Here is a 17,866-nt window from a genome sequence, read left to right as displayed (position 1 = left end):
GTGTGTCTCTGCCTCTCTCTCTCTCTCTCTCATGAATAAATAAATAAATAAATCTTTAAAAAATAATAAAAATAAAAATAAAAAAGAAAAAAATAAAAAATAAAAACCTCAGACAGAAAAACTAGTCTGGTTCAGTTAGCTTAGCTGATTGAGGATAAAGTTATGAATTTATTAAAAACCATGTAGGGGCACCTGGGTGGCTCAGTCTGGTTGAGCACCTGACTTCAGCTCAGGTCATGACCTCGGGATCCTGAGATCCAGGCCCACCTCAGCCTCCCTGCTCATCGGGGAGTTTGCATGTCCCTCTGTCCCTCTCCCTGCTTGTGCATGTGTGTTCTCTCTCTCTCAAATAAAATCTTTAAAAAGGGCAGCCCCGGTGGCCCAGCAGTTTAGCGCCACCTGCAGCCAGGGGTGTGCTTCTGGAGACCCTGGATGGAGTCCCACATCAGGCTCCCAGCATGGAGCCTGCATCTCCCTCTGCCTGTGTCTCTGCCAATCTCTCTCTCTCTCTCTCTCTCCGTGTGCCTCAATAAACAAAAATAAAATCTTAAAAAAGATAAAAAGAAAAAAATAATTTAAAAAAATCTTTAAAAAGAATTACTTAAAAAAAAAAAGAACACCACATAACTACTGGTATTCTGCACCCACAGACTAGAGCCCTAAAGGACCACCCACAGTGAGTCATCACTGAGTGACCATAGGAGACTATATACAAGACTTCTGTACTGGGGCACCGGGGTGGCTCAGCTGGTTAAGCATCTGCCTTCAGTTCAGGTCATGATCCCAGGGTCCTGAGATCAAGCCCTACATAGGGTTCTCTGCTCAGCAGCCAGTCTATTTCTCCCTCTGCCCCTCCCCCCAACTCGTTCTCTCTCTCAAATAAGCAAAATCTTTTTTTAAAAAAGACTTCTGTACCCTTACCACCATTTCTAGAAAACAACAACAAAGTTGTTTTCCTAATGAGAAGCATATAGCATTAGCCTTGCAAAGGAGAGTAAACTGTTCTTTTTTATTTACTTTGATCTGCAGTCCCAGAGTGTGAAAAAACAAAATGAGGTGAGTCATGAAGCGGAGGAGGTGTCCAGGTAGATTGTTTCTGCTTTTGGAAAGCCATTTGTTAAATTCATTCATCAAACCTACAAGCCATCAAAGCAAAAATTCAACAATAGGGATAAAAATCAAAAGAACAGAAATAAACATTACCAAGGATATTCACTGTATTCCTAGAGTACTCTGAAATCACTACCTCATTGCTAATAACCACTATATAAAACAGACCCTGGATTAAATTCAAACTCTATTATCTAACAATTAATAGTTGCATTCAAATAGGCTGGTACAAAGATGTGGTGAGTCATGCACTGTTTTGATAACTTTTTACAAAATTGATAAGAAAACAGAACTCATAGAAAGTAAAATAAAAGTATAGTATCTTACCATCAATGTCTCCCAGGATAAGGAATTTTTGAACTATATGATAATGTTCTTGATTCTCTTCCAAAACTCTCTGAAAAAAATTGTTATATTTTCTATAAATCTTTCAATGATCATTCTATAGTATGTATTCATTAGTAAATTAAATCATCAACTTTTGAAACTACATGAAGATAAAGTTACGTATGATTGGTCTTAGATCAAAACAAATTTGAGAAAGACAATATCTTTGAAATATACTCAAGGTGAACAACAATCTTTGAAAGTAGAGAACTGTGATAAAGCAATTTAATCTCTGTGAATATTATTAAACTTTTTTTTTTTTTTTTTATTAAACTTCTTTTAAAAAATATTTTACTGGGGATCCCTGGCTCAGTGGTTTAGCGCCTGCTTTTGGCCCAGGGCATGATCCTGGGATTCTGGGATCGAGTCCCACGTCAGGCTCCCTGCATGGAGCCTACTTCTCCCTCTGCCTGTATGTCTGCCTCTCTCTCTCTCTCTCTCTCTCTCTCTCTTTCTCTCTGTCTCTCATGAATAAATAAATAAAATCTTTTTAAAAAATTTTTTTTAGCTATTTTTCTTGGCACTTCATGGTGAGCCAGAAAGGGCACATGTAACCGAAGCAAAACAAACTGTAAGATTCCTTTGAACGTGAACAGCACTTCTTGAAAGCATTCCTTGCACATTCTCTTCTGCACACAGCACCAAACATAACACAAACCACCAAAATAGTGATTAGACACAGTGCAGAAAAAACTAAAAGAAGGGACAGCCCGGGTGGCTCAGAGATTTAGCCCCACCTTTGGCCCAGGGCCTGATCCTGGAGACCCAGGATCGAGTCCCATGTCTGGCTCCCTGCGTGGAGCCTGCTTCTCTCTCTGTGTCTCTGACTCTCTCTCTCTCTCTCTGTTTCTCATGAATAAACAAATTAAATTAAAAAAAAAAAAAAACTGAAAGTGACCTGTTGGATTGTTTGGAAACATATAGTTTCTTTTTTGTTAAATATATTTTAATTTTTATTTTGTTATCTGAATTTTCTTTTAGCATTCATTCTTTTTTAAATTCAAATTTTTGCTCCATCTGAAACTGATTTTAATATGTGGCGTGAGGTAGAGATTTAGCTGTTTTCCTCCATATAGAAACTCAATCGTGCGCATACCATGTATGTAAATAAACCGTCCTTCCTTTGAAATGAAAGATCATTTTCAATCACCTATTAAGTTTTAATACATACTTGGATCTAATAAGGACTTCTCTGTTTCACTGATCTATTCACTCCTGTGCTAACTGCATATAGTTTTGCATATAATTACATTGTTTCATTACTGAGTAGGCAAATACTGCGTATGAGTCTTTTCCAAATTTTCTTGCCATTCTCACTTATCCTTCTACTTGTAAAGTCTTCTGTTCAGAAATAATCGGAGTTATTAGGTATCTATGTTAATTTTGGAATGGCTAATATTTACATCATATCCTCTCATCCAGGAACATGGTACATTTACTCATGTCTTCCAATAAGATTCTATATTTTCTATACGAAGGTCCTCAAACTCCTTACCAATTTTATTCCTATGTATCTTATAGTTTAGGTCAATAATTTTTTTTTTAGGTCAATAATTTAAATGGGACTTTTTTGGGGGGAGCACTAAGTCCTTTCCTAATTAGTTATAAAAAGTACTGACAGGCTATGATTTTTTTTTCAGATAAATGTCTTGAATTTAGGTACTTAAAAGGTCTTATTAATTATTATTTTATTAATCCTAGTAACTGATTGAATCTTGAGTTTCTAAATTTATATTTTTACCATATGTAAATATTCCCCCTTTTCTAACATTCTTATCTATTACTTTACTTTGTTGTTTTACTTTTAATTAGCTGGAATCTCCAAAATAACAGACTGGTAAAATAAAACACTTGACAGAAGAAGCATTCATTTCTTTACTATACAGAAAGATCATATATACTAATAAGGAAAAGATAAAACTCAACAGAAAAGTAGCTAAAAGATCTGAATAGGAAATTTACAAACAGTCAATAAGCATAGAAAAACTTGCTCAGCCTTATAAATAGAGAAATAAGAGTAGAACAGTAAGTTCCTATTTCCCACCTAATTTGATGATTAGCAAAAAGTGACATTTGGGACTGGTGAGATTGCAGGGAAATGGCCGTATCAATAAACTACTTATGGGAGTATGAATTAAATGCTACAACCAGGTAATTAATTTAATTTACATCTATCCTCTAACTCAGCAACCCTGCTTTTAGGACACTTATCCTAAAACAGGACTAATAGATAAGCATATATGTATATAAAAATGTTCACCGTAATGCTAGAAACCACCTAAATACCATCAAAAAAGGAATGATTAAAAAAGAACAGGGGCACCTGAGTGGTTCAGTAGTTGGGCATCTGCCTTTGGCTCAGGTCGTGATCCCAGGGTCCTGGGATCAAGTCCCACATGGGGCTCTCTGCAGGGAGCTTGCTTCTCCCTCTGCCTATGTCTCTGCCTCTCTCTCAGTCTCTCTCATGAATAAAAAAATGAAAAAAGAGTAAGTCAGGTTACATTAAATGTATATCCACTAACTTGGAGAAAATATCATTACATGAAAAAAAAAAAAAAAAACAACAACAACAAAACAAAAAAAACAAGTAGGGAGCCTGAGCAGCTCAGTCAGTTATGCATCTAACTCTTTTTTTTTTTTTTTTGCATCTAACTCTTGATTTCAGCTCAGGTCATGATCTCAAGGTCATGAGATTGAGCCCTGTGTCCGGATCCATGCTAGGGTTCTGCACTGGGCATGGAGCCTAAGATTCTCTGTCTCCCTCTGCTCCTCTCTCATGCAATCTCTTTCTCCTTCTCTCTCAAAAAAGTAAATAAATAAATAAAAACAAAACAAAACAACCCCACCCCCCAGGCTGTAATGTATGTAGTATGATACAAAAAACAACAACAGAAATCAAAATTCTACCTTGGGATATCTACATTATTTACACATTTTTTAAGAGTTTGGAGAAAGATATGGAAGATTACATAGCTTTATATTTTATCATCTCTGGGGAATGAGAATAACCATAAAGCAGCGAAGAGGAAGTTATTATAGAGGCTTTATTTGTATCTTTGGATTATTTTGTTATATATTTCAGTTATTTAAAATTATTTAGGAGAATACTACTTAATAAAATATTAGATTAAGATCTAGGAAAAGTCTTGTTAATTTTCCACTGAAATTTTTCTTCTTCAAAAAGAAAGGAATAAATTAGCTTACAGGCCTAGCCTTATTTTTAGATAATACCAATCCTAAACCAAAGAGACAGAAATGATGTATAATTTAAATATGGATTTAAATCTCTTGCTTTTAAAGAATGTCTTTCATTAGGTTAAGAGGTAAGAAAAAGAAGAGAAAATATAACAAAGTTTCATACATATTTTTTGCCTTTCAACTACACTGCCTCAACAGCGTAACATTCATTGTTTCCTATTCCAGTTATCCTAAAACATTCCTATTAATATTTACCTTTTTATCAGTAGCTTGAAGTTCTTCAAATACCTTTTCTAAGGTCCAACTTTAAAAAGAAAACAGGAAAGGGATAAAACAATATTAATAATATGAACAAGGGCTACAAAATAAAACTTTTTTTTTTTAATTTTTTTTTATTTATGATAGTCACAGAGAGAGAGAGAGAGAGAGAGAGAGAGAAAGAGAGAGGCAGAGACATAGGCAGAGGGAGAAGCAGGCTCCATGCACCGGGAGCCCGACGTGGGATTCGATCCCGGGTCTCCAGGATCACGCCCTGGGCCAAAGGCAGGCGCTAAACCGCTGCGCCACCCAGGGATCCCTACAAAATAAAACTTTACAGAGCATACTACAAATCACCAGGACAGAACAAACTCACTTTGCTTCCAAATATTCCCTAGGGAGTTCTTCAGTTTCATCCAGATTCACCACTGATGTCCGGATCTCCTGTTCTACCAAACTGTCCACCATCACCCGAAAGTAAGCCCATACTGTGTCTTCCCAGGTGTCACAGACGGGAAGCAGCTTTATCCCCATTCCAAATAAAAAACACATACACATAGTCAACAGCAGAGGCAAAAAAATAAAAAAATAAAAAATATATTAATTAATTAATTAATTTTAAAAAAGGGAAAGGCAGTTACTTCCATTGATATGGACTATAAAGTCATCTTAATGATATTAACATACAGTGGATTGTAAAATACCATACCAAGTAACCTAACCCTTTACCCCCACCCACACCATATCTCCTACAAAGTTTGAACTGTTAAGATTTTTTCCGTAGTCAGTTCACAATTGCATCAATTTTCCATGTTGATGTAAGATGGTGCTTCAACTAATTCTTATAACAGCCCTCAAATAGCTATAAAATGCAGGTGGGGTTTGCAAGAAGCACACACGCCTACAAGACAATCTGAACAGTCATTGTGCCTTAGTGGTACACCTCTGTATAAACCTATGGGCACTATTAGTCATCAATAAATGTGTGTTGTAAATATATTTACATATGTATAATAACTAAACTGACAATTCTTAGAAATTAAAGTCTGATTCCATGTATTAAAAGATTGTTTGGTATTATGGGATAGATGAAATTAAGCAGCTCAAATCACTATTCTACTTGATTTTGTTCCACAGGGGGAAAAAAAAAGAATTAAAATAGATTACATACCTGCTTGAGATTCCCACTTAACGCTGCATAAATTGCCCTCTCGTATCTGTTAAAAAGTTCCTGAAATACAAGGAGTATAAATTTGAAATAGTTTTTCTTAGTATGTCAATTTTTTTCATCATCTGGAACTTTACAATGTTTTCTAAACTGATTTATTCACTTGATAGTTTCTAAACTTTAATTAAAGATCTAATGGGGCAAAAAGAAGGGAAGACTCCTTGGTTGCTGATATAGTCAGTGCTGGAATCTTCAGGAAAAATCAACTGTCTAAATTTCAAATACAGGACGAAAGATCCAACTCCAACAGATGCTATGATTACTTATCATAGCCAAATTTTATTCCAAATAGATCTGGTGTAGGTGTTTTCCCCCCTAGAGGTCCCGAAATACCTAACACTACTTGATACTTCTCTAAGAACATCAAAACAAGGCACCTGGGACCTGTCCTGCATCAGTTTGCATTGAATTCCTAAGCAGGAGTAATTATATTCATCAAATCATTATTTTTATTATTAGGTTCTATGGATGGGCTTTCCTGCTTTCTTATCATCTAAACAAGAAACTTCAGAGACATTCTCTATATAAATGAGTCCCCCTCTGCCTTTGTTTCCAATCACCCTCTTGACCATTCTTGCTCCCTTCCTTTCCACTATCAATATTATCCCAGGACAGGCCCTTAATACTTAGTGTCTGATTAGTTCCAATAGTCTCCTAACTAGTTTTTCAGACTTTAGTACACTTAATTTTTAAGCCTATTTTTTACCCTCATGTCACCCATCTTCCTAAAACACTGTTGTCGTGTGCCCTCGAGGTTTTGATGGTTCACTACTATCTATGATATACTCCTTTAGAGCAACACTTGAGGATCACCAATACCTGTTCTTAGTTTTTTTCAATCATCTTTTCCATGAGTTCTTTTACAACCTTTGTTTTGAAAATCCAAATTTGTTCCAATGCAATAGATCAATCAAGGAACAATTTCAACATAAGGGAAATTCCTCATAATGCATAATTTCATCTACAAGAAATACTAGGTGAATGCCATAAACTACATCTAGCAGAATGGAGCCAATTATGATACACAAAAGTAACATACCTGAAACATCCACCTGTTACCTCACTTCATCAGGTGTATTATACACCAATTCCATCCATATCAAGTGTTACAATTTTCAGTTTGATTTCAGCTAACTTCCTTCTATTCCTCATAGTCACTCACAAGCTGCAAACGCCTGACACTCAATTCCACAAGTAAACTTCAGTTGTTTTCCAATGTAAAGTACTGCATTTATTGTAGCATTTGTGTATTTCCTGTCTTAACAATGTTTAAGTTTTTACGTTTGATGTATCACTGATGGTTTTCGAGTACTGTTCTCTCAACTCTATTTTCCCCAAAAGGCCTGTGGGTTTTTGGCACAATTTTGCAGCTGTAGTGATTTTTTTTTTAGGAATGTACAGGTTATGTGATGTCACAATAGAACTAACTCTATTTCCTTTTGTGAGCTTTCTCCTCCAACCGGATAGACTTACTACCTTCCCTTGAGTTTTGCAACTATACATACTACCAAGAATTCTTTCCTCTTCTATTTTATGCCCCCAAACTCAAATCCTAGTAATTTTTTAAAGTGCAATTCCATTCTCTCTCCTGGGAAGCCAAATGCTTATTCTCTGAATGCATTTGGTACTACTTCTATATTTTTGCCTTTTATCGGTGTTTAATTCTTAGTACTTGTATCTGAATAATTCTGATTATTAGTTAAGCTTGCCCCCCATTCTTCAATTTGATGATAAGTTTTTTGAAAACAGTGGTGCCTGCCTGACCCAGTCAGTAGAGCATGTGACTCTTAATTTCAGGGTTGTGAGTTCGAGCCCCTAAAGGGTAGTGGAGTAGGGTGTGAAGCCTACTTAATTTAAAAAAAAAAAAGTTTTTTGAGACAGAAGCTTTGGTGTTATACCACTCTGAATGTTTCAGAGCACCTTCAGGAGGCCTGCAATTAATTAAAGTAAAAATCAGTATCAGTAAATGTTTTATTGTATCTTACATCTTCTGCCATTCTCCAACAACTTATTTTCCAGATGATCCTATATGGATTCCCCTCTACAGGTTCTAATTCTGTTCCTATAAAACAGTAAAAGAAATAAAATTTAGTTTAAAATAGAGAACTCAAATTCCAACAATTTATAAAAACAAAAGCTGTGCTTCATAATCCTGGCATTTAGAGCTAAATATATCTCCATTTGTCAGAATAAAATCTACTAAAATACCTCCATTAACATTAGGGTCGTGATACAGTTTCCAGCCTTCAAGTGTTGCAGCTCTCCATGCCTGACCACAGCGTTTACAGAGTCGTTGTGCCTTTAGAAACAAAAAAGAGCAGTTAGTCATATAACCACTGCAGTTGGAAAAGTACTTGTGCCTTATAGAAAAGTATAAGCAATATATGTCAGGATTAGATAAAGTACAATGCTTCAAAGGACAATGTAGATAACTGGTAAGGGCATTTCACTTTGCCACCAACACCGACATTTTTCTGTGGTCTCTGCCCTTTTCTTTCCCTAATAATCCCTGTGCTCTTTGATTTTGGGCTTACTAATTGGCTCCCATGGTGCCCAGCGGTGCCTCTGGACGTTTAATTCTGCTAGAAATAAATGGGGCTAAAGAGGTTGATTCATGTAAAAGTATTATGAAAACACTGTTAAGTCTCTGTAATGACAAGGTGCTCATCAGCCCACTGGTATTTATGTTAACTGTACCAATCAGACGAGCTTAGACTAACCAACGCGATATACCAGTGAGATAGATACATCACCTCTTTACGAAACATCTCCTCGTAAGGGTAAGATTCTATGATCCCACCTCAGAACTCTAAGATTAGGGATGTGATCTCACAAGAATCCTCCTAGGGTTCTTGCTGGAGATACTGAAAAGGAGACACATTTCTTTTGTGGGAATTGCTAGCTGGCAGGAGAATGTAAGCCTGGGGCTGCTGGTGGCCATCACGGACACAAGGGACAGAGCCAAGAGCCTGAGAAAGAGACGGTATCCTAATGACATCTTTTGAGTCTCTGGATCCTGTGTAAAACCAGAAATAACTTTCTATACTTCCTGTTTCATAAGCCAATCAATTCCTTCCTCGTAAATAACCTGAGTTGGGTTTCTATCATTTGAATCTAGAGAACCCAATTAATATAACCAGTTAAAGAATATCCGACCCCAACATCATTCTGGATTTGTGACCATTAAAAATTTTTAAAGCTATATAGTAACATGGAAAAATTTGTTGATATGCTATTTAAAAAGGGAAGGGTAAAAACTATACATAGAATCTTGAAAACATTTTCCTAAGCAAAATAAATCAGATACAAAAGACAAATATTGCATGATTCCACTCATATGAAATAGCTACAACAGGCAAATTCATAGAGACAGAAAGTCGATCAGAAGTTACCAGGGCTGAGGGCAGCCCGGGTGGCTCAGCGGTTTAGCACCGCCTTCAGCCCAGGGCCTGGTCCTAGAGTCCTGGGATCGAGTCCCACATCAGGTCTCCTGCATGGAGCCTGCTTCTCCCGCTGCCTGTGTCTCTCATAAATAGATAAATAAAATCTTAAAAAAAAAAAAAAAAAAAATGTTACCAGGGCTGAGAGAGGCAGAAATGGGGAGTTACTACATAATGGTCACAGAGTTTCTGTTTGGGTTGATGCAAAGGCTTTGGAAACAGATGGTAGTGATGGTTTCATAAAATTGTAAATGCGATTAATGTCACTGAAATGTACACTAAATGTACACTATTTTTTAACACTAAAAAATGGTTAAAATGACAAATTGTGTTATATATATTTTACCACAGTGTAAAAAAATAATGCAATGTACCAAAACTACTGACTTGTTAAATAAAATATAAAGGATGAATTACATGGTAGGTGAATTATATCCCAGTAAAGTTGTTAAAAAAAAAACTTCAATGTATTATATATACTATGATTATGATTACGTTCAAAAAGGTACAAAAGAAAAGTCTTATCAAAAGATAATAAATAACAAGCATTGGCAAGGGTGTGGAAAAAAGGGAACCCTTGCCCATTGCTGGTAAATGTAAACTGGGTGAGCCTCTGTGGAAAAGAATAAGGCAGTTCCTCAAAAAATTAAAATCAGAAAAACCAAATGATCCAGTAATTCCACTTCTGGGTATTTATCTGAAGAAAACAAAAACAGTAACTTGAAAATACATACACACTCTCATGTTCACTGCAGCATTATTTACAATAGCTAAGATATGGAAACAACCTTAAGTGTTCACTGACAGATAAATGGACAAAAAATTTGGTATATAGATATACAATGGAATATTATTTTGCCAAAGAATGAAATCTTAACATTTGAACCAACATGGATGGATCTAGAGGACATTATGCTAAGTGAAATAAGTCAGACTAAGAAATATCATGTAACCTCTCTTATTATATGTGGAATTAAAAAAGTAAACAACAAAACAAGCTCATGAATACAGAGAACAGATTTGGTGGTTGCCAGAGGTGGGGGTTAAAAGAAATGGATGAAGAGGGTCAAAAAGTAAAATGAAAAAAGAAAAAGAAAAAAAAATCTTGTTCTCTTGTCTTTTTGAGACTCTATTACCATATGTAACATGAAAATGTTAATAATGAGAGTTCTCATTTATTAAATATTTACTATGAGCAAGACACTGTGCTAGGTACTTCAAATGAATTAACTCCCTTGATCCTCATATGAACCCCAAGAGAGAGGTGTTCATTATGTGACCGATCAATAGATTATCATCTATTCCCAAATAGCGGTACAAAGGTGACTAGCTTACTCATGGACACACAGCCAGTGAGTGGTAGAGCCAGAGAGACCACACTGTAACAGAATAGGCACTGAATTAGGATCAGAGCCTTGCATTCCAGCCTTGATTATTTCACTAATCCTATGACCTTGGAAGTCACCCAAGCTCTCTAGGTTTCAGGACTGTATTATTGTTTGCCTGTAAATAGAAATGATGGAAAACATGGACTTTAATGAAGCCCATGCTACCTCTAAGGGAATAACAGAGGCAGGAAAAAAAGACTGCTATAAGTAAAAACAAACAAAATCCCACCTCTATCTGTGGTTATGTAGAGATAGCGGGACTTGATAGTTTTTGTTTTTCAGGTTTTCAGTAATGTGACATTTTTGTTCTCTGGGTTTGTTTTGTTTAAGATTTTATTTATTCATTTGAGAGACAGACAGTGAGCATGAACAAGGGGAGGGACAGAAGGAGAAGCAGGCTCCCCGCTGAGCAGAAAGAAGTCCAATGCAAGGCTCAATCCCAGGACCCCTGATACCAGGACCTAAGCCAAGAGCAGACACTTAACCAACTGAGCCACCCACCTAGGCGCCTGTTTTGTTTTTTTAAAAATACATCCTTAATTGCCACTGTGATTCCTAGTTACTCTCCACATCACCAGGTAGAGTGGCTGGAACGTAAATATTTTCTGAGTAAACGGGTATGTAATAACCACTTCTTTTCTTAACTGATAAATAAGAATGATGCTTAATAATTCAAGACTTACTACCATAAGAAATCACAACAGTTTGAACTAACATATATCCAACTAAAGAACATCACCAAGAAGACTGCAAAACAGGTACCACCTATTACTCTAAGCTTGAAGCTCCTAGGCGTCAGACTGCCTCACCTCAAGAGTCAGCAAAGTCCTCCAGGTAAGCTGTTTAATTAGATACTTAACTTTTTTTTTCCTTTAAAGAATTCTGGGGCATTTTTTAAAGATATTATTTATTTATTTATTCATGAGAGACACAGAGAGAGGCAGAGACATAGGCAGAGGGAGTAGGAGGCTCCTCACAGGGAGCCTGATGTGGGACTCGATCCTGCGACTCCAGGATCATGCCCTGAGCCACAAGCAGACGCTCAACCCCTGAACCACCCAGGTGTCCCAATACTTAACATTCTGTATATAAGACCTCACCTATCACAAAACAGACTTTAAAAAGTGAGATTAAAAGAAGTCTGAGGACCATTCAAGGGTAAATATTGTCACCTAGAAGAGCAATTAGGATCAGACTCATTCTCAACTCTTAAAAATCAGAACTTAAAATAATGGGGATATGCCTAGGGTATGCAGTACATACAATACAGAGGGCAAAGTCTGACTTTTTATTTTTTATTTTTTTTATTTTTTAAAGATTTTATTTATTCATTCATGAGAGACACACAAAGAGAGAGGCAGAGATACAGGCAGAGGAGAAGCAGACTCCACGCAGGAAACCCGACATGGGACTCGATCCTGGGTGTCCAGGATCACACCCTGGGCCGAAGGCGGCACTAAACCGCTAAGCCTCCTGGGGTGCCCGAAGTCTGACTTTTTAAAAAGAATTTTCTATTAGAGTTACACAAACAAGAATGTATTGTTTTCTGAGGCAATGTATTTATCACTGGAAATGTTCAAACAGGAAGCAGATCCAGAAATAGGGTGGAAGAGATTACTGCATTGAGGAGACAGATGGTGGTCACAAAGATTCCTTCCAACTTAGTGAGTCCTTGACTTTGAAGAAGCAGGGATAGATGACTTACCTCTTCTGTCATTCCAGCACGGATTAAAGTGAAAAGATACTTGAGTAATCTGACTTCATCTTCTCTATCCAGATCATCAAGGGGCATTTTCTGTCTAATAGGAGCATCAGGGTCCTACCAAAAAAAAAAAAAAAAAAGATCATTAATGACAAATTCTTTGTACCCACATACATTTTAAACATCACCAAGAGGGCAGCCCCAGTGGCACAGTGGTTTAGCGCCGCCTGCAGCCCAGGGCATGATCCTGGAGACCCTGGATCGAGTTCCGCGTCAGGCTCTTTGCATGGAGCCTGCTTCTCTCTCTGCCTGTGTCTCTGCCTCTCTCTCTCTCTCTGTCTCTCTGAATAAATAAATAAAGTCTTTAAAAATAAAATAAACATCACCAAGAAATGATAAATCTCCTGAGTTTATATACTGAAATAGATTTAGTTACTATTAAGTTAACAAAGGGAGTGAAAGTATCACAAGTGTTCCAGATACCCACACAACTGTCTGCTGCCCATTCAAAACACTCTGTCGCCCTGCAGAGGTACATGCCTAGGTCAGGCAAGGCAGTAACAGCACTATGGCAGCCTCACCAGGTAATTCTAAAAACACCGCTCATCATTCAAGCTGACATAACATACCCTGTTGTAGCAACTACACAACCAAGTTCATTCTAACCAGAACCAGGCCTAGATGGAGAATGAGTACAGAGGAAAACTAAAGGAAGAGTCGACAATATGTTCTGTGACTTGAAAATGCTTAGCTGGTACTTTTTGAGACATATGAGGAGAGAGCTCATTATAAAACAAAGGCCATAGAAAACACACAGGTGTCCAATAAAAAAAAATTTTAAGAACAAATTTCTAATAAATAAAATCCACCTAAAACAGTTATTCCCACCTACTCTTTAATAGACAGAAAAAAATGTGCCTTTAAACAATTGGGATAACATATTGTCCTTATTTTTCCAACAAATAGCACACATGATATTCATGGTAAATTTTAAGTGAAGTTTAATTTAATTTTAATGTGACTCTTATTTGAAATGTTACTAAGTATATGCTAATATGAGTATCAATTCAGAAAATAAGGTATGTAATAGGTAAAATAGCTCTTTCACAAATTTTTTGCAGACAGATGCAATCATTCAGTTTTGGAACATATTCTCTTTCTGGCAAGAAGGAAATCATCACTTTCAGATGTTAAATGATTTTTAATGATGTTAAATGATTTTTTCAGATGTTTAAATGATTTTTAGTTGCTTGCTGCAAGGTAATTTAGCTAGAATTTATTTCAAGATCTTCTAGTAGTTTCCAAACAATTTTCATCAAGACCACTTTTGTTACCCAATGGAATTCTATCAATTTTCCCAATTGTTACTTATTTCTCCCACTTTTCATAATAAACATTTAGTTCACATGTCTCCATCTGTCACAAAGCTCTATTTCTTTATTTCTACAAGAATTAGACTCCTGCTCTTTTCATATCTACTATTATTCCTATTACTCAAATTCTAGAATGACCTTTCTAACCTCAAGCTAATTTGAAGCTTTTTTTCTCTCTGCTTTTTATTTTTTTTATTTTTTATTTTTTTATTTTTAAAGATTTTATTTATTTATTCATGAGAGAGAAAGAGAGAGAGAGAGAGAGAGAGAGAGGCAGAGACACAGGCAGAGGGAGAAGCAGGCTCCACGCAGAGAGCCTGATGTGGGACTCGATCCCGGGTCTCCAGGATCACGCCCTGGGCTACAGGCGGCGCCAAACCGCTGCGCCACCGGGGCTGCCCTCTGCTTTTTAGATACAAGAACTTTCATAAGTCATTACCTTACAGCTAAAGTCAAACCTTACTGTAAGACCAATATTAGTTTTTAAAGCTGGCAAATCTCTTTCTCTACCATCTTTTACTATTTATAATTCATGCGCCATAGATATGTTCAAACATATTCCATCAAAATCAAAAGACAACTAAGTAGTTTTAAACAGTATATGCAGACCTTTGGGAAACCAAAACAAGAATCCACAGGAAGAAAAATTCTCAGCCTTTAAAAAACAATCATGGAACCTCAAAGACAACTTTCATTTCAAAGAAACTTACTAATTCAGTGACAAGGGGACGGACACTTCCTATGTAAGAAGGTAGCTGCCGCTGTTTCAGGGTATGCAGAGTATTTTCCCTGCAAGAAAAAGTACAAAATTTTTTACAGGGGTTATTTTAATAGGTCTATTAAAAAAGTAAAATCAGTCAAAGCAAGAAAAACAGAGGACAAACTCAGAAAAACATGCAAAAATGCTAAATAGAAAGAGGTATTTTAGCTCAGATGACTAACAATGCTGGACATGCTTAATGTCTATTGGTCATTCATCTATCTGCTTTTGTGAGGTATCTGTTCAAATCTTTGCCCTTTTCTTACCGCATTATCTTTTTATTATTGAGCAGTAGTTCTCTATCAGCTACAATCTTACATCTTTCTTCTAGTGGGTGGCTTGTCCTCTTTCACTTTCTTAATGAAGTTTTTCATTTTGATGAAGTCCAATCCATCTTCCCTGATTACTGCTTCCTACGACCTAAGAAATTCTTGCCTATCCGCAAACACAAAGATGTCCTCCCATGCTCTCCTCTAAAAGGTCTGTGGTTTTAGCTTTTGTGATTCATCCTGAATTAAATGCTGGGTATGGTGTGAGGGAGGTGTCAAGGTTGACCCTTTTTTTGCATAGATGTCTAGTTTTTTCTGCATAGTTTGTTAAAAAGACATTCATTCTGCCATTGATTGCTTTAACACCTTTATTGAATACCAACTGACCATCTAAGTGTGTGTCAGTTTCTGGGTTCTATATTCTGTTCCACTGATCAGTAAGAAAAGGAGACTGACCATTAAAAATGGTCAAACCTTAATTAACTAGGGATTTTAATTTAAATTTCTGAATTTTTTTTAAAGATTTTATTCATTTATTCATGAGACACACACACACACACAGAGAAAGAGGCAGAGACACAGGCAGAGGGAGAAGCAGGCTCCATGCAGGGAGCCCAACATGGGACTCGATCCCGGGTCTCTAGGATCACCCCCCAGGCCAAAGGCGGCACTAAACCGCTGAGCCACCCGGGCTGCCCAAATTTCTAAATTTTTAATGAAAATTTTTTTCCCCAGAAAAATTACAATTACTCAAGAGTTCATTTTTAACAAACACTGAATAGCTCTAATTTCCTAATTAAGCAGAGAAAAGATCTAATAATGAACTTGCAGACTTTGTACAGACATAATGTTACTGGATTAAAGCACTATCTGAACTTTTTCTTCAAATCTTGAAATAAATTGTCCCTTTAACCTAAGGATACTTTTTGGTTTCAAGGTCCTAAATTAATTTGAAAGTACTACAGGAAGTAGTGGCCAAAGTCTTTTTTTAAACAATCACAAGTAGCTGGAAACACAGCTAAAGTATCTTCTTGATGACTGAATTACAATTACTAAGAAAATATAGCCAGGTAATTGTTTGAAAAACACAAATCAGACCATGTCATTAATTCTTAAGGTTTTCCATCACATTTAGAATAAAATCCCACAGCCTTACCCTGGCCTGCCTATAAAAGTCCTATAGGATTTGACTCTCTTCAAACTCATTTTCTACCATACTTTGCTGTGTTCACACTGGCCTCCTTGTGTAAATACTTTACATTTTCAGGATCTTTGCAGTTTCTGTTCCTGCCTAGAACACTTGTCCCCGATTTTTGCATGCTTTGCCTGCTTTCATTCATTACCTATTACTTCCTTAGAGAGGCCTGCCCTGATTACCTTTTCTATTTTAAAGTTGGACCCACTGTCATCTTCTTATCCTCTATCCTTTTTTTCAAAGCTCTAATTACCCAAGAGGCTAAATATTTATTTGTGGTCTAAGTCTCTTAAACAATTATAACACCATAAATGCAGGGTTTTTATCTGTTTTGCTGACAGACTGAATAAGCTTACTAGTAAGAACTATTTATTGAAAGATAAATAAACAAAACCAATGTTGAGTGACTTCAAGAATAAATGTTTAAGGCAGCCTGGGTGGTTCAGCGGTTTAGCACTGCCTTCAGCCCAGGGTGTGATCCTGGAGACCTGGGATGGAGTCCCATGTTGGGCTCCCTGCATGGAGCCTGCTTCTCCCTCTGCCTGTGTCTCTGCCTCTCTCTCTTTCTGTGTGTCTCTTGTGAATAAATAAAATCTTAAAAAAAAACCAAAAGAATAAATGTTTAGTAACTTACCAATATACGGATTTTGCATAAAACTCAATATTATCAGAAAAATCTCCAATCTCATCTTTGGCAATGCTCTCTAGCCAATCCACCACCAGCTAGGAAAAAAAGAAAAAAGAAAAAAAGAGTGTTAACTATAATATCTGTTAGTGTTTTATTTGAAGTGGTATTTCTATCCTTAATTCAAAAAAAAAAAAAAAAAAAAAAAAAAAAAAAAAAAAAAAGGTTTCTACTTAAAAAAATACCAACAATTTTTCCAACCACTTTTTACTTTTTAAGACATAGAATGAAATTTTCTATAGGAATAATACAGTTCTTAAAAGGCTAGAAATAATAGGGCTATTATTCAAAAATTGAAGAACAAGGTTCTTCATGCCTTTTATTTATTATGTAAAAAAATCAAAAAGATCTTAATGTTTTAAGTTTAAAAAGTTTCAGTTCTTGTTATGTCATCTACCTTTTCTCCATGTTTCATAAAAAAATATTTCAAGATGCCTGGGTGGCTCAGTAGTTGAGAGTCTGCCTTTGGCCCAGGGTGTGATCCCGGGATCCGAGATCAAGTCCCACAACAGGCTCCCTACAGGGAGCCTGCTTCTCCCTTGGCCTGTGTCTCTGCCTCTCTGTGTCTCTCATGAATAATCTCATGAATAAATAAATAAAATCTTAAAAAAAAAAATTCAAAATTCTAGTCATACCTGACTTTGTCGGACAAGTGAATCTCTCTGAAATAATGCTTCCACCACCATTTTCTCACTGGCATTAAGAGCCTATTAAAAAATTATTTGAAGAAAGGAAAGAAAAAAAAAGATGCTCTAAGAATATTATTTTAATACAAATGGAAAAGTGAATCTGACATAATTATATTTAATTACCCATAAACATTTAACCATATGATAAATCTGTATATTCATGTTTGAAAAATTTTCGTAAGTA

At 36.3% G+C, this 17,866-nt stretch overlaps 1 protein-coding gene across 5 annotated transcripts in view; it reads right to left on the bottom strand.

The window, feature by feature from the left end:
• The window catches only part of NUP107 (nucleoporin 107), a 48,496-nt gene that overhangs the window by 11,710 nt on the left and 18,920 nt on the right, over positions 1–17,866 (bottom strand). For all 5 annotated transcript variants that reach the window (XM_025476652.3, XM_025476656.3, XM_025476653.2 and 2 more), the window contains 11 exons: positions 17,629–17,700; positions 16,943–17,031; positions 14,795–14,873; positions 12,715–12,828; positions 8,390–8,480; positions 8,167–8,243; positions 6,125–6,184; positions 5,330–5,475; positions 4,951–4,999; positions 1,438–1,507; positions 1,018–1,136 (listed from right to left, as the gene is read on the bottom strand). In XM_025476652.3, the coding sequence (XP_025332437.1) occupies positions 1,018–1,136; positions 1,438–1,507; positions 4,951–4,999; positions 5,330–5,475; positions 6,125–6,184; positions 8,167–8,243; positions 8,390–8,480; positions 12,715–12,828; positions 14,795–14,873; positions 16,943–17,031; positions 17,629–17,700 (966 nt within the window). The remainder of the gene's footprint in view (positions 1–1,017; positions 1,137–1,437; positions 1,508–4,950; positions 5,000–5,329; positions 5,476–6,124; positions 6,185–8,166; positions 8,244–8,389; positions 8,481–12,714; positions 12,829–14,794; positions 14,874–16,942; positions 17,032–17,628; positions 17,701–17,866) is intronic.

This window comes from Canis lupus, chromosome 10, assembly GCF_003254725.2.
Source record: "Canis lupus dingo isolate Sandy chromosome 10, ASM325472v2, whole genome shotgun sequence".
In the NCBI taxonomy this organism is placed as follows: Eukaryota; Metazoa; Chordata; class Mammalia; order Carnivora; family Canidae; genus Canis; species Canis lupus.
This window is presented reverse-complemented; position numbering and strand designations above follow the sequence as displayed.